This window comes from Elephantulus edwardii, unplaced genomic scaffold, assembly GCF_000299155.1.
Source record: "Elephantulus edwardii isolate Elephantulus edwardi_28Jun2011 unplaced genomic scaffold, EleEdw1.0 scaffold00278, whole genome shotgun sequence".
In the NCBI taxonomy this organism is placed as follows: domain Eukaryota; kingdom Metazoa; phylum Chordata; class Mammalia; order Macroscelidea; family Macroscelididae; genus Elephantulus; species Elephantulus edwardii.
The window spans coordinates 2,839,842-2,863,460 of NW_006400028.1; the positions used below are offsets into that span (position 1 = coordinate 2,839,842).

General features: G+C 50.7%; 2 protein-coding genes across 2 annotated transcripts; both read right to left on the reverse strand.

Annotated features, from left to right (window-relative positions):
- Positions 1-7,489: 7,489 nt before the first annotated feature.
- On the reverse strand, positions 7,490-11,523 carry AQP6 (aquaporin 6, kidney specific). Its single transcript, XM_006900268.1, has 7 exons — positions 11,442-11,523; positions 10,937-11,026; positions 10,343-10,755; positions 9,501-9,659; positions 9,237-9,317; positions 8,406-8,595; positions 7,490-7,512 (listed from the first exon to the last, which is right to left on the reverse strand). Exons 1-7 carry the CDS (start codon positions 11,521-11,523, stop codon positions 7,490-7,492), a joined length of 1,038 nt encoding a protein of 345 aa, XP_006900330.1.
- An 8,860-nt stretch (positions 11,524-20,383) lies between these two features.
- Positions 20,384-23,567, reverse strand: AQP5 (aquaporin 5). Its single transcript, XM_006900250.1, has 4 exons — positions 23,205-23,567; positions 21,696-21,860; positions 21,147-21,230; positions 20,384-20,569 (listed from the first exon to the last, which is right to left on the reverse strand). The coding sequence occupies exons 1-4, from the start codon at positions 23,565-23,567 to the stop codon at positions 20,384-20,386; spliced, it is 798 nt and encodes a 265-aa protein (XP_006900312.1).
- Between the last annotated feature and the right edge of the window lie 52 nt (positions 23,568-23,619).

A 23,619-nucleotide genomic window follows, 5' to 3' on the forward strand; every position in this document is an offset into this window, starting at 1 on the left:
TGAGAACTCTCCTTCATAGGGTCACTATGAGTTGCCTGCAAACTCAACATTTAACAAAAATACCATCAACAGAGAGAGATAAGCTGGCCCAGTGGACAGAAAGTGATGCTACCAAGCCGAAAGTGGATGACTTTTAATCTGTGGCCCTCGGACCTGTCTTTCATTGTTTTTGTTCTGACATTCCTCTAGGTTGTATAGCCCTGGTGTACAGATTGCCGTACAGTGGTCACTTGTGCTGCCGTGAGGCTGAACACTCTGACACTGATGTATCAAATGCGTTAATGTGTAGTTACCCAATGCAGACAGAGAGTAGGGTGGAGTACTCCCCGATTAAAACAAGCTTGGAAGGAGTGGCATCTACTTCCATAATAGCTTGCCTCTGGAAACCCTATGAACCTGGAGAGAGGATGAAAGACACCCGAGCATTGAGGACTCTCCTTCATAGGGTCGCTATGAGTCGCCTGCGACTCGATGGCACTTAACAACAACAACAACAATCTGGATCTAGTAGAAACCTTGGTGGTGGTGTCCATAATGTGTTGGACTGCTAACCAAAAGATCAACAGTTCAAATCTATGAGGTGTTATTCAGGAGAAAAATGGACAGTCAGTGGAGGCTCGTGTCAGAATTGACTTCACAGAAGGGGCTTGTGTTTTAGGAGTCTAGAATTTAATCACGGTGCTTGCTATTTCCAGCCTCTGCAGTATTATGAGGCCTACTGTTAATGCTCTGGTAGCTTAGTGGGTAAGGGTGCTGCCAACCTGAAGGCAGGCACTTCAAATCTACGGGCTGCTCCATAGGAGAAAGATGGTGAGTCTCCTCTTGTGTGATTTGCAGCCTCGAAAATCCACTGGGGAAGCATTTGTGGGTTCTGATTCAATGGCCCACAATGGTAACAGGTGTCTACATGTTACTCAATGGCCTTGAGCCAGTGTACTTTGTATCCTGTGCAAGAAAAGAGTTCTTAAAGCTGATTGTTGACAGTTCAGGTATTCTCCCATTGGTGTAAAAGTGTTCTTAAGTCCACCCATCCTAGATCCCTAGATTCCACAGAGGAGATAGTGTGAGATGTAGCTGTGCACTGCGCTTAGTGGAACTGCACAACAGGTGACTGAGGGGTTGGCAGACATTAGCCAGTTGTTTGTAGGACTAGCAGTAAACAAGAAAGTTGGTGCTGCGCTCCGGGTATGCCGCACTCCATGAAATCCTTCCAACTAGCTTATTAAAGATGTAGTTAACTTTCCATTACTTAGAATACGCAAATCAGACACCATTTTGCTTGTTATTGAAATGATTGTTCTCTCAACAGATGACCCAGAAAGCAGGGAGGCCCAAGCTGCTTGGAAAAGCATCTGGGACAGGAGGTTTACTTAATGCATGGGGTTGTTCCTGTGGAGGCCTGGCGATCCAGGACTGTTCTGTGGGAGGAGGAAGCCACGCTGATGTGAGCTCCCGAGGTGCCTCATAGTCGTGTCTTCTCAGGCTACCCATGTGCTTCCTGTGTGCTCTGCAGCCCAAAGCCAAGAACAGACGTGTCTCTGAGCCAAAGTCATCAGCCTGCTTCTAGAAATGTGTCAGCGGATTAGTTTATTGGCTTTCCCCCTGAGTGGCATTAGCTCTCACCCTGTCTCATGTTCACCATCTGGCTCTCTATAAGAAGTCTTCGAGTGATCTCTCTTCAGCAGCCTGCTCTGTGCCAGGGCTTCCTGAGAGCTGTTCAGCTTTCTTCCTCATCAACCCTAGGGCTCAATGTTCTCCACAAGGAGGTGGTTGTCATTCTGCTCTGTTTACACCTGAGGTCAGAATTCTACTACTTTAGACTATACAGGGTGGGAAAAATCATATTGAAGACAAGTGATTCCAGTGGTTAGTGGCCTTAAGTCCTTTTGTTGTTAAAACTTAAGTGGATCTTTCTTTAGGTGCGTTTTTAAGATAGAGTCACTCCTGCCACAGAAAAAGCTTTTATTGCCTCTGAGATGTTATAATTGGTTCAGATTTTAGTGGAGAGAGACACGAAGAGGCTGGGATTTTTTTTCTTACTCATTGGAAACCTATGCTTGGTGGGGGTGGAGGTGCTTAAACAAAGCACCTCCTCTCTTCCCAGGGAGCTGACTGCTCTCTCCTCCCAGGTTAATATACATTGACTGGGGCTAAACGCCTGATGCTTCTGGACAGAGTCCAGCCCCTCAGCAGAGCCCCAGCACTGTGGAGCTGCAGCTGCTGGCGTTAAAGGGCTAAGCCCTTTCCAGCTGCTTTGCTTTAACGGGAACTGCCTGCAGTCGGCAGCTTAACGGAGCTGTCTTAGCCCGATTAGGAGGAAATGACTAATCTCTGCATCTTCTCATGACACTGCCCTAGAGGCTCTGGAGATGATAACCGGTGGGGTGGGAAGTGGCTAGATAAATGGGACTAAAGTGCTTGGCCATCATCTCATAACTGTGGTCCCAGCTTATGTTTCATTTGCCTTCATGAACAAAGTGGGGTTCCTGTGCGATAGCCTTCCAGTCAGTGGATGCTCTTTGATGTTTACCATGATGGTGCCACGCTGCTTAGAAGCTGGAGTAGCAATAGGGATCCGGAAGTTGAGAGCATTTGAGGGCAAAGGTATCTACTTCCTTTAGAATGAGGAGACTTGAAATCTTCCAGTACTTAAATTTGATTAAAACAGTCTAGATTTGAGAGAGAAATGGTCATTACATTGACTGTAAGAAATACTTTTAAAAATGCAGTTAAGCCATTGAAAGAAGAAAAAAAGCAAATATTTATCACTAAATAGTGCAGTAGAAAAGTTGAATTCTGCCAAAAGTAGAAAATTGAGACCTGGAAAAATCAGGCAGGCTTGTTGAATTCCTGTTCTCACAGATTCCATTGTGCACTTTATTTTATTTTAATTTTTTTTTTTTAATTTTTTGTGTGTGTACTGGCAAATCAGATCTGACTGGTACAGGAGTAGATTGCCCATCCTTCTCCAGCAAAGCATCTGGTGGATTCAAACTGCGTACCTCGGGGATTGCAGTGCAGCTTCTTGCCACTAGGTCACCAGAGCGTCCTTACTGTGTGCTTTTTAATATCTCTAAGATTTGGGTACCTTATCACTATTGTTTTGACACATTGTTTTTCTTCATGACTCTTAAAATGATAATGCATATTATAATCATTGTTGGGAGTGCTTACTATTCTTGTTAGGACCGTGAGAGTTAGACCAGAGTGGAGGCCTGGGATACTCTGCTGTGGTCAAAAGTACTAGAACAGAGAGATCCCCAGCTCTCCGGGGAGCTGCAGTGCCTGCTGGAAAAGTAGAGGGACGGAGACTTTAGCCAAAAGCTCTGGCACAAAACTGCAGACAAGTAGTGTAGAATAGGATCACATCTGTCCCAGGCATGACCTCAACAGCCATTATATGTGACCCCTGAAGGAGGGAAGGAAAACAAAACATTGTGAGTCAGTGATGCTATGACTGAAACAATGGATCATGGTGGAGTTCTGAAATTACAGTACCGTGCTGGAACACATTCAGGGTGCTTTAACAACAAAAAGATTAGAGGTGTTAGACATTTTGTTTGGGCAGGTGGTTGGGAAAGTATTGCAATCCTTTATCCAATTTGTCCATCAAATCCACAATACCAGAGATTGGGGAGGAGGGTTTGGCTGCAATGGGAGTGGAGCATTCTTCCTTGAAAATAGAAGTACATAGTATAGGGACTAACAAAGGGGGTCTCACCTCACAGGACAGCTAGTAAAGTTGAGGAACCTGCTGCCTGTTCCGGTAGAGCAAGGCATTATGTGTTCAGTGTTAGGTGGGTGCAGAGTTCTGTGGGCTCGGAGGAGGAAGGGCTTAGGGAGATGACTTGAGCTGTCCCAGGCCGAGGAGTCCAGCCTGTTGTTCCAGAACTGAATTGATGATTGTCCTGGCCTCTTCTCTGAGTCAGGCTGGGCCCTGACCTGTCTGGCCCTTGTTCCATCTGCCCCCAGGGTAGGTGCAAATTATTACACCCTGTCTCTGTCTCTCCTTTTCCACCTCCAGCCCTGACAATAGCTGTTTCTTTCTCTAACTTGGTCAGAATGTTGCTTTTCATTTCCCCCCTTTCTGCTCATTAACTACAGCCTATTAATACTACAAGACCCCCTACTCATAAACCCCCTTTACTAATCATGCCTCCCCTTCCCTTTTGCTAACTATGTAACTGCTCAGTGTGGTTGTCTCTCCCCAGGAAGTGATTATACATCTTGGCTGTGCTGACCCCCTGCCACAACTGCCCAGAATCACCACAGCTTAGCCGGATGCTTCATCGTGGGTAGCCCTTAACTTCGTCCCTCCCTGTTTTCCTGACTTCACTGGGGCCTGTCATTAAGCTATAGGTTAAAATCACTGTTGATACTAAGCTTTTTTTCCCTTCTCAAACCTGTCTTCTGAACATGCTGAAACTGCTGCAGTTCAAGGACAAGAGCACTGCTGCCCAGCAGGATGGGGTGGTATCATTGCCACTGGACAACCATTTAAAACCTCCATTAGAGTGTTCAGACCATCTGCCCTGGTTAGAGATCGATCCTCGGGCAATGCCAGTGCTATTAAATCTTCCCCTCTGGTGGTTACTTCCTTTTTGTTTACATAGTTTACATAGGAAATTCCAAATTCCCATTGTCCTGCTTCTTTCCACCCCTTTCTCTCCCCACCCAACATCCTGCCTTCATTCCCTGAATCCCTCCCTGATCAACTCTTATGTGCTATGATCTAAGAATGCTCACTTTCCTCTTTCTTGGGTTTGATTCTTGACTTCATTTCCCTCTGGGATTCCCCCGCCAGGCCCTAGCACCCCTTGGCTCAAGCACTGGGAAGGGTGTGATCAAGATGGCCCCTTTAGTAACAGCCTGGGTCTCGTTAGAAACTGCAGAGGAGGCAGCTGCACTCATTGGCAGAAGGAATGGTAGTCTACCACGATGGCAAAAATAGCTACCACGGATGGAACTACACATGTCTCCTGTAGTTCTACTGACATCCTTATGAAACCAAACCAAAATTTCACCGCTGTTGACTAGGTGCTAATTAATTTATAGTAACCCTCCACTGGGTTGCTGAGGCTGGAAATCTTGACAAGCGGAGACTGCCCAATCTTTAGAGCAACTGGTGAATTTGAACTGCTGACCATTTTGGTTAACACTCTGACATACAGAGACATAACACTCTGCTTCCAGAGCTCCTTATTCCTATGAAATGTGTATTAGTATTCCCATTTTCCAGATGAGGAAAGAAAAGTCTCTGTCTTCTTAAGTAACTTGGTTAAGTTCGTGTAGTTGTGAGTGGTTGAGCCTATTTTTAAACTTCCAATCCCTATGCTATCTTTATATAATCTAGCTCACTCTCATCTCTTTCCCTTTGGGTACACAGGATCTTTTAGGTCAAAGTGACTTTATTTGGAAAATGAAGTCTCTGGATCATTATCTTGACCTTTTCCGTAAGTCCTAGGACTCCCCTGTAGTATGCTAAAAGCTCATCCCCTTCCTGGGTTCCCCTTTGCATAGTGTGGTTCCAGATCATGTCCACCCTCCTTAGACCTGATAGTGGCAGGTCAGAGAAGTGCAATGGGGGTGGTGAGCAGAGAGGGCTCCAAGCCAACCAGTTGGGAAGTACCCTGAGTTCTGCCTCATCTGCTCCCGCTAAGACAATCATCAACATAAAAGGCTAATTGTATTAATCACCAAGGCACCGGTCCCAAGGCCCCCCTCCCTTTCTGGAGAATTATGAATTGCAATTGCAGATGGCTCCACTGATTGAAGGCAGTGCTCAGCAGGGAGAAGGGCCAGATCAGATTACACACCATTAATTAAAAACTTCCCCTGACAAATGGGAGGAAGGGAATGTATACCCAGGGTCAGCCAGCCTGAGTCTTTGTCCTCCCCTCACCCAGACTCTGAGGACTAGGATGAAGCTTGCTCCCCCAGGCTGGGAAGTGCTGAGATTTGACTCCTCAAAGGCCAGCCCTTCCTCATGCAAACAGATGGTAGACTGTCCTATTAAAGGGTTCCAGGGAAGGAGAGGCTGACCTTGGGTTACTTATTCCTGCAACTAACCTTCAATGCTCTCCAGATTCTAACCTAATTCCTCATTTCTCAGGAAGCTTGTATCTCCTGGCACTAGTCTGCTGAAGGCAAACAGCTGTAAGAACTGAAGAAGCCCTCAGCTTTCTCGCCAGCTGGTTACCATTGCCCTCTGGCCTTTGCAGGCCTGAGGCAGAAGTTACATGACCCACTATGGAGCCAGGCTCCACAGGAGCTTCTTCCCCTTGGTACCCCTGCCTCCTGAATTTTTCTCCTCTTGATCAATGCCAGCTTTCCCTCCCTCAGCCTTCCTAGTCACCCAGCCTCATTCATTCATCAAACTTGTATTGAGCACCCAGTGTGTGCTTGGTTCTGGGGATGTGCAGGCACCATTTGTCAAGAGCTCGAAAACCTACTGCAGGCTCTGTCCCCTTCAGCCCTTCAGTTTCTACTCCCTTTCTTCTCCTGGCTGCAACAAGCAGGAGCAGGAAGCCCCTTGGAGCTCTGTTTTGGGAAATTCTGAACTGGAAGCTGGGGAAACCTTAGGGGGCTGTGGCACTGAGCTGGGTGACCTTTAGCAAGTCAGTCACATCTGTGTGTACACGCATACTCACACACACACACACACACACACACACACACACCCACACACACACACACACACACATCCTTGTTTGGAAAAGGGCACAGAAAGCCTTGCCTCTGAAAGATTGTGACGATAGATGAGTAGGGCGCAGCTTGGAGAGATGGGTGCAGTAGTTTGTACCAACAATAATATAGAAAGCTGAGCACGGCTTTGGGCTGAGCCCCGAGCTCAGCTGTTGCACCAGCCACAGAACGGCCTCCCTTACCCAGCCTTTGGAAGACTCTGGAAGCCCCTCCCCCGTCCCCAACCCCTTGGGAAACATCCTGGGAAGGGACCTATCTATATTATGGATTTGGCTGCAGCATTTCAGGGTACCATGGTGATGGGCACCATAGAGATGAAAAGAAATGACTTTTATAGGCATGTCTCTTTATTCCAAAGCTCCTCCCCAGCCCCCATGCTCCACACCCACGAAGCTCCCAGGTCAGTAGACACAGGAAAAAGAGGAGATGGGGCCCCCAGTAGGAGAAGCCAAGGAAATGAGAGAGAAAGCGACTCATTTCCCCACCCTGCTCTTCCTCTCCCTTTCTCCTTTCCTGTCTCCCCACCACCCATTACCAACAGCAATTGTATTCAAACCTAATAATTACAGTAACAGCAACAATAATCATGATTTATTCAGGTTTGTTTTTCTAACATTTTAACTTCCAAAAACGTTTTGCAATCTGTTGTTTTCATAGTAGATTCTGGAAGAGAGTGGTACCCGTTTTGCAGTTGGAGAAGCCAAGATCCAGATTAGACCCCCAAGCCATGAACACAGTAGATTTATGGCAGTTTTTAAATATTAACAGACTGATTAAGGCTCCATTAGTCTTTCAGCACACTGGATTCTACGGACAGTAATAAAGGAAGTCAGTCACACTGGACTTCACATCCTAGGTCATTCCTAGGGTTCATAACCCTCCTTGGGACTTATTCGGCAGCTTTTTTGGGATCCCAATTGAGCTGAGCATCTGGGGCTGGAGAAAGCTGTTTCTGGCCCAGGAATGTGATAGGGACTTCCTTTCTCAAAAAAGTTCCTGTAAATGTGCCTAGGAGGAAGAGATAGGACAAATACCAGGGAAGAGCGTGTCTTGGACCTAACAGTCCCTTGTCCATGTCTGCCCCTCTCTCAACCCCATAGGCTTCCCTCTGTGTTAGCTCTTTCCAAAAGCATTTGGAGGGTTGAGCAATGAAGATCTACTGAGAAGAAAACAACCTGTCCTCAAGAAGGGCCTAGTCTGAAAAGGCATCCATGACCCCTCAAACCACACCCAGGAATAGAAAAATCTTTCCTGAGAAGCTCGTAGGCTGTCTCAGGACTGAATTCTTAAGGGTTGGCTGCTTCTCCTCAAAGTTGAGGCTAGGAGATAGGGTTCCCTGAGGTCTCTATTGGCCTCAGTTTCTAAGCAGAGTGGCTGGCTGGGCTTCAACTCCCCTTTCTCCAGGATTCACTGGGGTCCACATAGGTGAAAGTAGGGCACCCATGGATTCCCCTTTCCTCCCTCTGCTTGATTCTGCTGACAAAGGTGGGAGGAAGCTGGACAGATTCATCCCCTAAGTCTAGAAATGGAATGCTAGGGACAGGAAATAGTGTCCCTGCCCACGTTGTGTGGACAAGAGGCTAAGCATCTCCATCTCCCCTTACAAAGCCCACCAGGAAAAGCTCCAGTCAAGGCTTGCTACCTACCTCCAGGGCACCTTTCTGAAGTCCAAGGACCAGAGCCCATGCCATCTGACACACTCTCCATCTCTGTGTCCTCGGGACTAGACTGGGACTCCTTCTGGCTGTCTACCTCCATCATGTTCTCCTCTTCCGCAGTGCCCGTGAGAATGGCCAGTCGCTGGGCCAAGGTCTTTGTGTCAGGGAACAGGATGAAGTTGTAGATCAGCGAAGCCAGGACAGCCCCTGTCAATGGTCCCACCCAGAAGATCTGAGGAGACAGAAGGATTAGTGAGCTGTCAGAACCAGGGTTGCCTTTGAGGCCTCTGCCTGCTCCCCTAATGTTGGCTCAGTCTCTCCATAATCCTCAAGCTGTCTACAAGGTGATAAACCTGGGAGCCCTGAGTGCTGAATGGGTGCAAGTTTGGGGCACTGCATCTACTAAGGACAGGGGTGAGCAAGGAAGCTGTGCCTGGGTCCTCGCCCTCTACTGCCGTTTCCCTCTTGCCTCCCCCACCAGTCAGGAGTCCTAGCTATTGCTGTTCCTGTCCTGCTGGGGTGTGTCTATTTGTCTTTTTCCAAGCTTGGAAAGTGGTCCAGCTGGAAGAAGTGCATAAGGAGCAGCCAGGGACTTGAGGCCTGGGCCAAGGCTGCAGTGGCTGGTCTGGCCCATTTCTTACCAATCCACTCAGCCCCCAGAGCTGTGGACGCTGGTAAGGAAGAAAATACAGGCAGAAGAAGATGCACCCTGGTCATCTGCATTTAAGGAAACCTCTCCCAGAGGCCCAGATGATCTGTGAAGGGAAAGACTTTTCCCCCAAGTCTCTGTGGACCCAACTGCTGGTGAGACCCACAGCCTATTGTCCCAACGCAGGCCTCTTGCTAGTAACAACAGGAGGCAGAATGGCTCACCCAGTGAACTGTGAACTTGCCAACGATGACAGCGGGCCCAAAGGAGCGGGCAGGGTTCATGGAGCAGCCAGTGAAGTAGATCTGAGGAATGTGTGTAGGTTTGGGGTGTAAAGCCAGCCTGTGAAGGGATAGTCCCCTCTGCCTTGCTCAGACCCCAGCCTTGGTGGCAGCACAAGTCCTACACCTTGAGGGTGGCACATAGCCTCAACCCCAAGGCACAGGTGATGTAGAGACACTGCCTGCCTTCACAGCCCCACAGCTTACCCCAACAAGATGGCCCAGTCCCACTGAGATCCCAAGTATGACAGCAGGGGAGCTTGGTGCCTGACGATTATCGGTGGAAGCGAAGACACACAGCACCAGCTGCAGAGTCAGGATCAGCTCCACAGCCACAGCCTGGCCGGCCGAGACGTCATTCCGGACCTGTGCAGAGGGGCCACGCTGGACAGATGCAGCTCTGTCAGCTGGCCAGTGACGACCTCATCTCCTTGGCTATGGGGGTAATGCCCTACCACCTCTGAGCTTGAGTGGGTTCATGGCAGACCTGCACACTTGCTCCCTGCTGAACAAATTGGCAACCCTCCCACTTCAGTGGGGCGCAGGCTCAGGGAAGTTGGGAGGCATGTCGAGGGCTGGGTTGGGGGTGGGGGATAGAGAGGGGACTGGAGGTGATGTTGGGAAGAAGGAACTGAGGAAGTGGTAACAGGGAATCAAGGAGTGAGGTCTGAGGGTGCTTTGGGAATACATGAAGAACATGGGAGGAAGGAGCATAAGAGGAAACAGAACACTGGACTTGGGGAAGACAAATGAAGTGCTCACTGGAACCCATACTCCCCTCCCTGGCAACCCCAGACCTCCCTTGGCCGCTCCTACTCTCAAATTCCTGGTCTTCCTACTCTCCATCCCCTTGGCATGACTTCTCTGTTCATTGCATCTCAATTCCATTCCTCTCACCTGGACTAAGGCAAAAATTTTGGATTCCTCTGAGGTTCAGGAGGAGCCATCCTGGGGCCTGGCCCCCTGTCCTTCCACCTGGACTCTTCCCTCCCAGCCCAGCCAGGACCCCCTGTCCTTGCACCTGCCATGTGCCCCTGGCCTGCACCTACCACGTTGGTCCCAAGGGCCCCTCGGACGTCTCCCGGCGTGACCCCGTAAAGCAGAGCAGCCCCCGCAGTAGCCCCTGCAAGCTGGGCAGCCACATAGGCCACAGCTCGAGGCAGGGAGATCTGGGAAGCCACGAGGAAGGCCAGTGTCACGGCAGGGTTGACGTGGGCTCCGCTGAGCTTCCATGTGACCTGCACGGCCATGGCCGTGGCCAGGTTGAAGGTGATGGCGATCTGCAGCACGGAGGGGAGGGCCGAGGGCCAGTGCAGAGCTGAGCCCACGCCGAAGAACACGTACAGCCCGGTGGCCAGGAACTCAGCCAGCAGGGCCTTGAAGGTGGCTGCCCAGAGTCGGCACAACAGCATGGTGGCCCGAGGCCCCGGCTCCCTCTGCTCCCAGGCCTGCCTCTGTGTCTCTGGTCTCAGGCTGACACTGGCTGGTCACTTCTTGCCACCTTCTCTGCTGATCTGTTACCCAAGGAATGTGCTGGTCAGACTGACAGGAGCTGGCAGATAGGTTATGTGTATCCGGGTGGAGGGAGCTGTGGGGGCGGTATGAGGAGTGGCATTCACATGCCTGCTCCATCCAGAGCTCACCTGCCAGGTAAGGTGGGGGCTGGTCCCTGAGCACAGGACTGGGACCTCCCCATTCTCCAAGGCTGGATGGGCACAGTCCCAGCCCCAGGGCTGCAGGCAAAGAAGGGGCCATGGGCTGGGGGCCTCAGGGTGCTCATTTCTCCATGTCAAGTCCCCACAGCCCATGCTCCTCTGGCTTCCCGCTCTCGGTCTGGGTCCCTTGCCCCAAGGCTTTGCCTGTGAATGTGACACTATTCTGCGCTCCATAAACCCAGATGTGAAATGAGGCTCTCTCCTTCATTCCTACCTAAAACCCATGGACAGAATGTGCTGTGATAGAATAAGCACAGGGGGTCTGTGGGATGCAGAGGAGAAAGAGGAAGGAGCTACTCAAAAGGCATCAGCTTATACAAGTGGCGGTATGAACTTCAGTTCTTAAAACAGCCCTAACCCCACCACCGCCTGGGAATGTCCACTGCCCTTCACCCACTTCTGTCTTCCCTCAGCTTCCACCTCCCTTTCTGACCCCCCAATTCTTTGCTCTCCTCCCACACAGAGGCCAAAAATATCCATTTCTCCCAGGGCAGCTTAACCGTTTTTGTGGCCATGCTGGCTTCAAGGCCCCCATTCCTTAGGGTCTCCCTGTTAATTCCCAGGAGTCAAAGTCTCTGAAACACTCCCTATGAAAAATCTGCCCTGCTGTTCTAACTCACCCCCTAACCACATACTGGTGCCCTGACTTCGCCCTTGGGCATATCTACCTGTCAGTTACTGTCCCTTTGTGTCCCACAGGCTCCTCAAAACACACCTGTTTCACAATCATGTCCTAGATGCCCTGCTGCTGCACTCATCCCTCCTGCTTTCTTCAGCTCAGCTGGTGGCCCTGGAGGAGCATCCTTGACCCTGTTCTCCCTCCTCCTTCCCATCCAATGAAATCATCAAGTCGTGCTGACTTGGAATCCTAAATGTGTCTTCCCCCTGCCCTCTCCTGTCGGCCCTGCTGCCCTGCAGCCTTCCACAAGCTCTGGCTGCTTTCTTGCTCCGTTCTAATCAATTCTCCACACCGCAGCTCCACTGATCTTTCTAAAATGCAAATCTGATCATGCTGCTCCCTTGCTAAAATCCCTTCAAAGCCTCCCCATCCCCACTGCAAGCTCCACACCCCCTGGGACCAGAACCTGCTCCTCCCCTCATGTCTCTTCACTCTTCACCTTGCCCTTTTCCCTTGGCTTACCAAAGGGCAAGTGTTTCTGGAACATTCTGTGTGTGGCTCTCCTTGGAGGATGCTCTCTCTCCTTTTTGGAGAACCCCAGTCTTGAAGCTCAGATTCCATGTCACCTGCTCCTCATCAACTGGGATGGGTACTCCTAAGTTCCCACACCTGGTATTTCTGTGCCCTATGGTTACCGCTAACATTATTGAGGAGCAATGATGTTAGTTTGGGGCCTAAGGTGCGCCTGATTTAGACCATAGTCTTTTCAATCATTTGCTATGCATCTGAGAGCTGGACAAGGAATAAGGATGACAGAAGAAGAAATGCTATTGAACTGTGGCATTGGAGAAGAGTGCTGAATATTTCACGGACTGTCAAAAGAGCAAACAGATATAACTTGGAGAAAGTATAGCCACAGTGCTCCTTGGAAGCAAAGATGATAAAGCGTCTCATATATCTTGGGCATGTTGCCAGGAGAGGTTATTTCTTGGAAAAGGCTGTCATGCTTGGAAAAGTAGGGGGACAGTAAAGGAGAGGAAGATCCTTAACCAGGTGGAGTGACTGTAGCAATGGACTCATGTGTGCCTGAGATTATGGGGATGATACAGGATAGGCTAAGGTTCCGATCTGTTGTTCATACGGTCTATAGTAACAACAACAACCATCACAAGGCACTGTCCTCATGTTAATATCCCCCTAACAAAGTGGTGAGGTGCTGAGAGGCAGGGACTGAGTTTTGTTCTTTCCTCTCTCTAATAGGTACCTGCACAGGGCTTGTGGCTGGCACAAACAGTTAAGAACTTGACTATCAGTGGAAAGATTGGTGGTTTGAACCCACACAGAGGTCCATCAGAAGACAGGCCGGGCAGTCAGCTTCTGAAGGACCACAGACCTGAACATCCTGTGTAGCACAGGTCTATCCTGTGGGGTTCCATACATGGAGTCACCTGAGCCAGAATAATAGAGTTGATGGCATCAAACAACAACAAAGTTCTCACATATTTGTCGAGTGAGTGAAAGCTTCTTGATGTCCAGGAGTTGGGTGACTGCCACACGTGCTTCGTTTCAGCTGGCTGTGCTCATACTAGTTTAGTTCTTGTGGTGGCATCATTCTAGGGGCTTGTGCTGCTAACACAAAGATGTCGCCTCTCTGGTACTTTGAATCCAGAGGCTCCATAGGAGAAAGACGGCAATCTCCTGTCCTAAAATTTACAGCCTCAGAAATTTGGTGGAGCGTGAGTTGAATAAGAGCTCACACACCCTTCTCCCACTGAGTTCTCTGAAATTTTCAAGCAGTGCATCCCAGCTCTGACCACAGGCTCTGTCCATCCACTCTGCACCTTCCTCTCTCATCTCCTTTCTCTTGTGGCTTGCTGGCTGCATCCCGCCCTGTCTGAGATCACCCCCCCTCAGCGTTTCACCTCAAGCTCATTCTTGCTAGTATCCCCACTGTTCCAGCCTCCTGTTCTTGCCCTGCTCCTCCTCCATGTCCCTCACTCAGCCCTAATCTGGTCCATGCTGCTGAGCACTGCTGGAGGGAACTGCCCAGCCGTGCAGACTGTCACCATGAAGGACCCATGCTCTCTGCCCTCAGTAGGGTTCCGGCCCGCTCCGCACTCCTCAGGCTTTGCCTTGTGGCCTCACTCCCATCTTCTAAGGCCTGCTTCAATCTTTCCCCTTGCTCTTCAAATGCCCACCCATGGGGACTTCTTTCTCTGCGCTTTGGCTTGCCTCTTATGCCATTTAGAAAGCCACCAGGCAGGACTTCTTCCCAGCCCGTCTCCTTAGGTGCAAACTTATACTAGCTGCTCATGCCTCACCAGCTGGCCTCTGACCTCAAATAAGAGAGGCAACCCTTCTCCCATGGCCAAGGCCAGCCCTCCATGGTCGGCCCTTCCTGGTCTCTGTCTTGGTTTTCACTTCTCCCTGCCTCTGGTTCCTCATGCCTGGGTAATCGTGGAGCGGTTGCACAATTGTGGGCCTGGAGTCATATGGACAGAGGTTCTAGTCCTTATCCACTGCAATTGGGCTTCCTTCCACTGGCAGCCAATGGAATTGCTCTGCCAAAGGCCACCTCTGATCTCTTCTGCCTCTCTTGACCCACTGTGGCCTGTGACACTGCTGTACTCTTCCCCTTCCCTGAAGGCCTCTCCTTTCCTGGTTAAGGAGGTACCATTATTTCCTGACCCTCCTATTTCTGAGAGTTTCTTCTCAGTCTCCTGCTCACCCCTCTTGCTTACTCTTAAAGATTGGCGCCATCTCCTCCTGACCCTCTGTTCTTTGCGTTTCTCCCAAGAGGCCTGAGCAGCCACATGCATCCGTGGTCTCTATACACTGTCTACATACAAGACTGTGTCAAGCCTAAACTTCTCAACTCCAGAGCCACACATCCTCCTCCACTGGGCCCTTCACTGTCCAGTCAGCCTGCCTAATCCCTCTCCCCTGGCTAGGACCTAGGAGCCATTCAGGCATGCTCTCCTTCCTCAGCCAACACCCTATGGGGGCCTGGTTCCTGGCTGATCTTTCTCATATCTCACATCTCTTTTTCTTTTCCAGCTCAACCCTTACTATCTCCCCAGGCCACCCTCAGCCCTCCACACCACTCTCCTCTCCACTACTAATCACTTTGTTCAAAACCCTTCAATGGCTACTTACTACCTCAGAATCAAGTGGAAATGTTCACGTCTAACAGGCAAGGATGGCTTCCTTTCACTGCTCACCCTGCCCCTCCTTACTTCTGCTAGGCTAAATATTTACAGGTCCCCAAAATGAGATTCAGAGTCCTGTGCTCATGGAGTCTGGCATGCCTTTCCTCCTTCTCTTTGAAGACTTGACTTTAGCCCAATTCTCTGAAACCTGTCCTGTTTCCTCTAGTAAAATCAGGGCAGGCTTCAGCAAAGTTGGGAGGTAGTTTTGGCCTGTCTCTCCCATGCTTGAAATAGAGGAACCATTCAACAGAGACCCAGTGAAGGAAAAATGCAGCCATACAGGGGGTGATACTCCCTGCCTCAGGCTGTCCCAGGACACCTCCAAAGCACCTCCCTCCCCCTCCTCTCATTTGAGCTGGGGTTAGACCCAGCCTTCTAATCACGATCAGACAGGACTCCCACGTAGATGTTTACTTTTGGACTGGTTTCTACATCTTCACAAGCTTCGTTTCTGCATATGTGAAACAGGAATCAAGCAGCAGTTGTTGTTAGGTGCCACTGAGTGTGACTCACAGGGACCCTGTGAACAACAGATCTGAACCCTGCCCTGTCATGTGCCATCCTCACAGTCTGACACACAGAGCCCATGGCTGCAGTCAGTCCATCTGCTTGAAGGTCTTCCTCTCCTTTGCTCTCCCTCCACCTTTCCACACATGATGTCCCTCTCCAAGGAATAGCCTCCCCTTAGTAATATGCCCAAAGTAAGTGAGAAGAAGCTTTATCATCATTGTCTCCAAGGAGCACTCTGGCTGCACCTTTTCCAAGACTTATTTGTTTATTCTTTTGACAGTTCATGGGACTCTTCTCCAATGCACAGTTCAAAAGCACCAATTCTGGCGAGCTCTGGTGGCCTAGTGGCAGGAAACTGTACTGCAATCCCAGAGGTGAGCGGTTCAAATTCACCAGATGTTCTGCTGAAGAGGGAGGAACAATCACCTCCTGTACCAGTCAGATCCAATTTGACGGTACACACATAAAATAAATACATTTTTTTTAAAAAAAGCACCAATTCTTCTGCATCCTTATTCATTGTCCAGCTTTCAGATGCGTAACAAGTACCTAAAAAGACCATGATCTTAGTACTCAAACTGACCTCATTGCTCTTCAGTGGATTATCCATATGCATTCAAGGAAGACCTGCTAATATGACTGTTATTTGAATATATGCACCAAGCAGCAGTAACCCCTTACCATTAAACCACCAGAATTTCTTCCCCATGTGTAACATGGAACAATTTTCACTTCTTTGATTCTGTCAGGAGTGGATGTGCTGATATGTTAGGGAGACCCTCTCAGTCAGAAGACTCAGAAAAACTTTGTTAGACTTGTCCTTCTTTTTCTTCTTTCAGGGACCTGCTCTGGGGACAGGTCGAGGAGGGAGGGACCCTGAGTGCTGAGAGCACTTCAGGACAAGTGGCCCCTGCAGCTCCCACTCTGAGAGGATGACAGGGAGGAACAGTCCTGTCTCAGCTAACCTAGGGCTCTGCCTGGCCTGGGACAAGGTCCTTCACTCCCTAAAACCAGGTGAACAGCCCTGGCCTGTCCCCGCCAGCATCTTTCCCAGCCTAGCCAGTCCTGAGCTCTAGTGCCAAGCCTGGGAATTCACTAGCTCCAAAGCTCTACACCTGACTGCCCACTGCTGCTTGTCAGGCCCTGTGCTGCTCCTACCTCCCAGAGGTGCCTAGACTGGCTGAGATGTAGGGCTGTGTGTGTGTGTGTGTGTGTGTGTGTGTGTGTGTGTGTGTGTTCTGTCGTAAGACACAGGCAGTGAGATCCCTGACTGAAGTCAGTCTAGAGGAAAAGGATGGAGGGAAGTAAGAGAGTACTGAGAGAGAAGAGAAAGGAGTGAAAAAACATGACTGAAAGGGGAGGGATTCTTTCTTTGTGTCATCGCACTAATCCCCAGGATACTTGGAAAGGTTAAGGAGGACAGAATTGATGGGTGAGGAGGCTGAGGTTCAGAGGGAAGCTGATCTCCTCAATCATCCCTCTTCCTGTCCATCCATCAAGTCAGTCAACCATCTGTCACTGGCCACTGTAAGCCCCTGTCCTCCATGTCTCCATGTTGAAATCAGTCCCTGAGGGGAGGAGATCAAGAAGAGGAGGTGGGGGTGGGGGTGCAGAGGGCTAGTGTCTTACAAGGCTCTTTCAGGGTTCAGTCTTTAGGTCAGAGCTGTGTGTGTGCTGGTGTAAGACACGTGTGCCGGAGCTAGGCTCCTCGGTCTACTACCAGAATTGCTGAGAGAGTGAAGAGGAAAAGGATCCAGTGCATGGCTCTGCACACACACAGCTGAGCCCTTCTATGCTGAGGGAAGGAGATGCACATATCGAAAAGACGCAGACCCTCGGGGACAGCTGAAGACCAGTCAATGTGCAAGTCCTCGGAGATGTGCAAGGCTTGCGTGCTGGGTTTACATGTGCACAGGTCTTGGTGAGCCCAGAGGTCCACGCAGAGCGCCGAAGAAGCAAAGGCCAGGGAGCACAGCGCCCTCTGCTGGTCAAACGTCCCCAGCTACTTGTCACTTAGCTCACGTCGGACCTTGCGTACTGGCTTCGCAGGGCAGATCTTACCCGCAGAAGTTCAAGGCCTCTGACTCTTCCTAATTGGGTGCCACACAGGCTCCTGCGTGTCTACGCGTCCTAGATTACTGACCTAGCAGAGAAAGGAAGTTGCCAGGCCAGTTTCCCAGTCTCCTCTGTGTCTTTTGGAGACAGAGGAGGAAGAGCTCTCCTGTCTAGGATAGTAGAGTCGGGGCGGATTTAGTGTAGGTGGCTTCCTGGTGGCCTCAGAATACCCAGGCCTGTAAGATTCCTTGTGTCCTACACTCCCTACCCATCTCCACCTCCCCATCTGGCTCGAGCCCAGACCTAGGACTTGTGGAAGGCGAAGCTTTTAGGTGGACGAGGTCTCCCCCTGCTGGCTGGAGCTGGCAGGTGCGGCCCGGCTCCGCATCGTCTCCAGAGAGGGGCCGGGCTAGAGAGGGACCGGTCAGCTCCTTTGGGGGGCGGGGGTGGGGAGGAGGGAAACCCTGCGGTTCTTGCATCCATTGTTAATTGGTGTTAACTAAGCGTATTAGAAGGAGCCCTGGTGGCGTTATCAGAGATATGAATCCACCAGCTGTGAGCTCTTTTGCTGGAGAAAAATGAGGCAGTCTATTTCTATGAAGATTTACCGTCTTGGAAACTCCACGGGGCAGTTCTATTCTGCCCTCCAGGGCCCAACCGTAAGTTAGAATCAACTCAATAGCATTGGAATTGGGTTTTTGTTTGCTTGTTTGTTAAGGTCAGCGGCTCCAGGCCTGCTACGCAGAACATCTGTTCTAACCCAGCCTGGAAAACTATGGGGCAGTTTTCCATGGAATATAGGATCACTGGAATCAGTTCAGCTCTGTACAACAAGTAGGGTGGCTCTCATATACAGATGATAAGAGCTCTTATATACAAATTCCCCCCACCCCAGGTGGCACAGTGGTTAAAACCCTCAAATGTCAACCAGCTATACTGGGGGACCATGGTGCAGATGGCTTCCAAAAATTTACAACCTTAGAAGCCCTTTGAGGCAGTTCTATAGGGTCTCTATGAGTCGGAAAGAGTTTCATGGCAGTGGGTTTGGTATTTGTCTTTTTGGGTGGTATAAATGGTTAAAGTGCTTGGCTATTTACCAAAATGTTGGCCATTTGAGTCCACCCAGAGTACCTAGGAAGAAAGATCTGGCAATCTACTACATAATGGTCAACTGTAAGCTACATTGGGCTGTTCTTCTCTGACAGGAATTAGAATCCGTTTGATTCTAGCCTCTAGGACTGACCGTCACAAGCCAGAGTCTGCTGATTACCCTGGTTTTCTCAGGCAAAATTAGAGACCAAAGAAAGCAATAATCGCGGGTTGCATAGGATCAAGGTGATCCAGAGCGGTGGTGAGGGCTGGCTGAAGTTCCAGATGAGGCAGGCATATGTGCCGGTTTCTTTTCACATTAGTTTATTGAGCACTCACTCTGAGATGCCTGACAATTTGCACAAGCATTTTATTGACATCCACTATTTGGTTTGATCCTCACTAGATTCATGAGGTAAGTAAAAATACTCCACTTTACAGATGAGGCGATCAAGGCTCAGGGAGCGTATAAATGTTACCAAAGCCATACAGCAAAATCTAAACTTGGATTATGACTCCAAGCTTAGCTATGATTCTGTGTTGTGTCCTGAGCTACTTGTTTGCAGGACCTAAAGTCTAAGGCTCCCAACCTTTCGTCCACAGAGAGTTGACCTGTCTCAGACATTAGCCTTCTCACTCCTCTGATGTCCAAAGCACCTGTGAGGGAAGCCTTTTTCTTTTTGATGATGGAAGCATTTTTGTTTCCAATTTACAGATGAAGAGATAAGAGGCTCAGAGAGTGTAGGGAGTTTGTCTGGGGAATGTCAGTAGCCATGGTCTGGAAGGGAGGGTGATGGGCAGGAGAGAGGAGACTCAAAAGCTGTGGGCCAGGGTGGTTTTGGCACGTGTGTGTGTACATGCATGTGTGTGTGCACGTGTGTGTGTGCAGAGCTTCTCCCTCTGAGCACAGGCTTCCAACATGACACCTTAAGTGGTGTGAGGTGCAAAAACAGGTGTGCCTCCTCTATTACAGAACTTGGCTGCTCACCTTCTTGGCATCTCAATAGGCTGCCGGCTGGTCCACTTCTCCTCCACTCTGCCTGGCACACCCCAGTGCTGTTCCAGGCTCTCAAGTGGCAAAGACTGCACATAGCTGACATGGGAGGAGTGAGGTGACTGAGTGGGTGACACGGCAGGACCCCTCCTTCTCTGCTCCCCTGCCCCTGTCCCATTCCTCTGATTTTGTAGGCCTCCCAATGGCCTCAGCTTCAAGGTCTTTCCACAGACAATTTGTCCTGGGGTTTGCTTGTGTCCTGTAAACAATGTGGTGAGGGGTGGGATGAAGAAGAGGAGAGGTGACAAGCCAGATGACTCAAGAAATTTCTGGGGTGAGATGAGAATTGAACTTGAGTATCAGTGATTTATTGGGAAGCCCGCATCTCAGTCAGATACCAGCAAACCTGCCTCACTCATCTTTGACCAGAAAGAAATAAGGCACCATTCTATGAACCAGTCTGGGTTCCTCCTCGTGTACTCCAGGGGAGGACCCTCCTGCCTTTACTGTCACAAGGGCTGTGACACTTCTTCTGGCTCTTGTGGAGGAGCTGGGGTGGGTCCGGGGAGCAGAGTACAGGCCACCCCTTCCTGGTATGGCCCTGGGGCAGCCTGAGAATTCCTCCCTTGGTTCATGATCTTTGAGGTCTGACTTTATGGCAGCACAGTTGGCCTGACCTGTAGAGGCCATTCTCCTCCACATGCCAGACCTCCACTTTCACCCCAGGAGCCCTGTCGCGGGTCCCTGCTCCGGTTCTAAATGTGCAGCCTGGGAGCCAGCGCCTCTTCGCCAGCCAAGAGGGCCCGGCTGTGGGGGAAGAAAGATTCGCTGCCATGTTTTTCTTTTTCTCCCCTGTGGTTCAGCAGAGGGGCTGACCCCTGCGTGAAGCTGAAAGGAGTTCAGTGGGAGGTCAGCTCCATAGTCTTCTTCCGCTCCTCCCGATGCTCCTCCCAGTCCTCCTCTGGCTGATACGTGCCCCTGACCACGGCCACACGCTCGCTCAGGCTTAAAGATTTGGGGAAGAGCAGGTAGAAGTAGAGGATGGCTGCCACGATGGCCCCCACGATGGGCCCCACCCAGAACACCTGGTGGAGACAAAGCCATGGTCAGGGCGCTGGGACGAGGCCTCACAGACCAGGAGAAAGACCCAAAGAGCCTAGAACGAGACAGATTTCCACCTTGGGGGCAGACAGGCTGACCTCCACCCACTATTGCCCATGACAGAGACATGGACCACAGGGGATAAGAACCCACAGGGGAACAAGTCCCCTCCAAACACAATCCACAGAGAGACAAGTGAACCCTCAGACACGCACAGCTTCAGAGAAGCAGACAAACAGACTCTAAGACAGGATATGAACTCTCAAAGGAGGAGACAGATTTTCCAAAGGGACAGACATGCTAGAAGACTCTCCCAATATGCTGCAGGGACAGAGAAATAAAACACCAGAGTACAGATCTACAGATCCCAGAGGGACAAACAGAGTCCTCATAGGACACTGACAGAGGTATAAACCCCATTCACCAGAAAGATAGACACACAAAGGTCCCCCCTCACAAAGCTCCAGTCCTCAGGGGCTCAACCCCCACTCCTAAGGTCTGGGCCAAAACATCTGGGAAGCCCAGGCATCTCTCAGGAGAAGGAGTAGGGCCCAGGCTCACCCAGTGCACAGGGCTAAACCGCTTCATGACAACCGCGGGTCCAAAGGAGCGGGCCGGGTTCATGGAGCAGCCGGTGAAGTAGATCTGGAGAGAAAATGGGGGGAGGGGGGCAGACAAGGTCATCATCAACTTATAGGGGCCAAGAATCGCCCAAGTCTCAAATGAAAGTCTCTCATTTCCTAGGCTGGCGATCACTTCCTCCACTGAACCAGTCTATCCAGTTAACTATCGACCCTCCACCTGACCCTGCATCCTCTTCTCTGCCCTGAGCTAGGCTTTCATTCTGTTTCCCACTCCCACCCTATCCCACACATACTTTCTCTTCCAGGCCAATAAGCTTTTTTCTTTCTTTCTTCTTCTTTTTTTATTTTTGTAAAGATAGAAATAAAGCCTGACCACTAGGGCCTCCAATCTAGGTGTTAAAACACCAGCGGCCTCAAATCGATGCATTAAAGTCTGCTGGGCTCATTGGCCAGGGAGGATGTCCTGGGGTCCCTTTTATTTGTCCTGTTTCCTCCTACTTCCAGTTGAGAATACAAAACAGCTCACCCCTACAAGGTGGCCCAGTGTGACAGACAGGCCAATGGACAGGGCCGGGGACCCCACAGGACTGGTGCGGCGAGAGTCAGTGGAGGCAAAGATACAGAGGGCCAGCTGGAAGGTCAGGATCATCTCCACCACCACGGCCTGGCCGGGCGTCGTGTTGTTGTTGAGCTGCAGGGGAGAGTGAGTTAGGACTCCACAGCCACTCTGTTTCTGGCTCTGTGGTCTGTGGTCTCAAAGGAGATCTTTTATGGTCCAAATGCATAGGATTTGTAAATTCTAAACCCCCACATTATCAGCACACACAAGCCCTGCACGTGTCACCTCAGGAGAGCCATTTGCAGAAGACACTAATCACTTTACAGTTTACACAAAGTTAAATAAATAAAGTGCATGCTTGTGGCTGAAGAGAAGGGTGTGAGGTGTGAGGGGAGCTTCTCCTGGACACCATCCTCTCAACGGTTCTACTCGATCCCCAACCCCCACAAACTGGCATTTCACCCTCCCTCCTGTGGGCAGCTGCCCAGTCTGCCTACTGCACCCCCACTTGGGCCTCCCGCCCGTGCCTGACCTCAAACCCATCTCTCCGATGTGGCTGACTCATGGCTTGACAATGGCTGAGAAAATCCTCCTCTGTGTTTGATTAATGAACCCAGTTTGCATGGAACTTGGGGCTGAATCTGGGGCTTGGAGTGGAGGGAGGTAACATGGAGGAAGGGCAAGGATGGGAGAAGAGGAGTCAATATTCAACAGAAACTCCCTAGTTCCTGGCACCACATTAGAGCATTCACTGCTGTGAGTTCTAAATGTAACCCCTGACACTCGCAGTGCTAGTTTGGCCATGTGGTGTAGCTGGTTAAGCTCTTGGATGCAAACCATAAAACAGATGGTTTGAAATCACGCTGTGGCTCCAAGGGAGAAAGACTTGCCTTATCTGCTCCTGTAAAGATTATAGCCTAGAAAAATCCCATGAGACAGTTCTTTACCCTGTCACATTGGGTTGTGATATGTTGGACTTGACTCTGCAGCAACCAGTCACATTCACTTTGGGATGGTTGAGAAAAAGAGGCACAGAGAAGTCAAGGTCAACCACAGTCAAATACAATTCACTTCTAATTCCCATTATGGGGCACCACTGAAGAACAGAGAGGAGACCAGAGGGGGGACCAGAACTCAGAGGTGAAACAGGTAAACAGTGGAAGGGGAGACCAAAGGGGGGGCAGAATTCATAGGCGAAATAGGTAAACAGTGGAAGGAAAGAAGGGGGACCATCTGGTGGTAGATCAGGATGGGGTGACATGAGGGAGGGCGCTCAGGAGGGTGGCATAGACCCAGGAGACGAAGGCGGGCAGCGAGAAGCAAGACTTGGGGATTCATCTTCCAGGTGTTGGGCCTTCCTCGGGAGGGTGTGCATCGAACCCCTCTGTCACCCATTCTAGAGATGGGGCACGATCTGGCCCCGAGCCCACCACCACCAGGGTCCTGGCTCCCACCCGCAGCCCCGCGGGCACTCACGGCGTTGACCGCCAGGTTGCTCCGTGCACTGGCCGGTGCCAGCCCGTAGAGGATGCCGGCGCCCGCGATGGCGCCCACCAGCTGGGCGGACACGTAGAAGATGGCGCGGAGCAGGGAGATCTGGTTGCCCACCAGGAGGGCGAGGGTGATGGCCGGGTTTATGTGGCCTCCACTCACGGGCCCCAAAGACTGGGCCAGAGTGCCTATTGCCAGACCGAAAGCCAGTGAGATCTGCAGGATGGTGGGCAGCGCAGACTGCCACTTGAGAGCTGAGCCGAGGCCAAAGAAGACGAAGATGAGGGTGGCGAGGAACTCAGCGAACACGGCCTTGAGGAAGGCCACCGAGCACACCTCCTTCTTCATGCTGCCCGCGGGGGCCCGCCGGCAGCGGCCGCGGCGCGAGGTGCCCGTCGAG

Excerpts from the sequence above, each read along its gene's own strand:
- AQP6 (XM_006900268.1), bottom strand. The coding sequence starts at position 11,523 with ATGGCCACAAAAACGGTTAAGCTGCCCTGGGAGAAATGGATATTTTTG. Across the intron at positions 10,756-10,936 it reads GCCCCCACCTTACCTGGCAG|AGACACAGAGGCAGGCCTGG; the intron begins GTGAGCTCTGGA and ends GCCTGAGACCAG. Across the intron at positions 7,513-8,405 it reads CGAGGACACAGAGATGGAGA|AATCCAGTGTGCTGAAAGAC; the intron begins GTGTGTCAGATG and ends TACTGTCCGTAG.
- AQP5 (XM_006900250.1), bottom strand. The coding sequence starts at position 23,567 with ATGAAGAAGGAGGTGTGCTCGGTGGCCTTCCTCAAGGCCGTGTTCGCT. Across the intron at positions 21,861-23,204 it reads GCAACCTGGCGGTCAACGCC|CTCAACAACAACACGACGCC; the intron begins GTGAGTGCCCGC and ends TCTCCCCTGCAG. Across the intron at positions 21,231-21,695 it reads CACTGGGCCACCTTGTAGGG|ATCTACTTCACCGGCTGCTC; the intron begins GTGAGCTGTTTT and ends TTTTCTCTCCAG.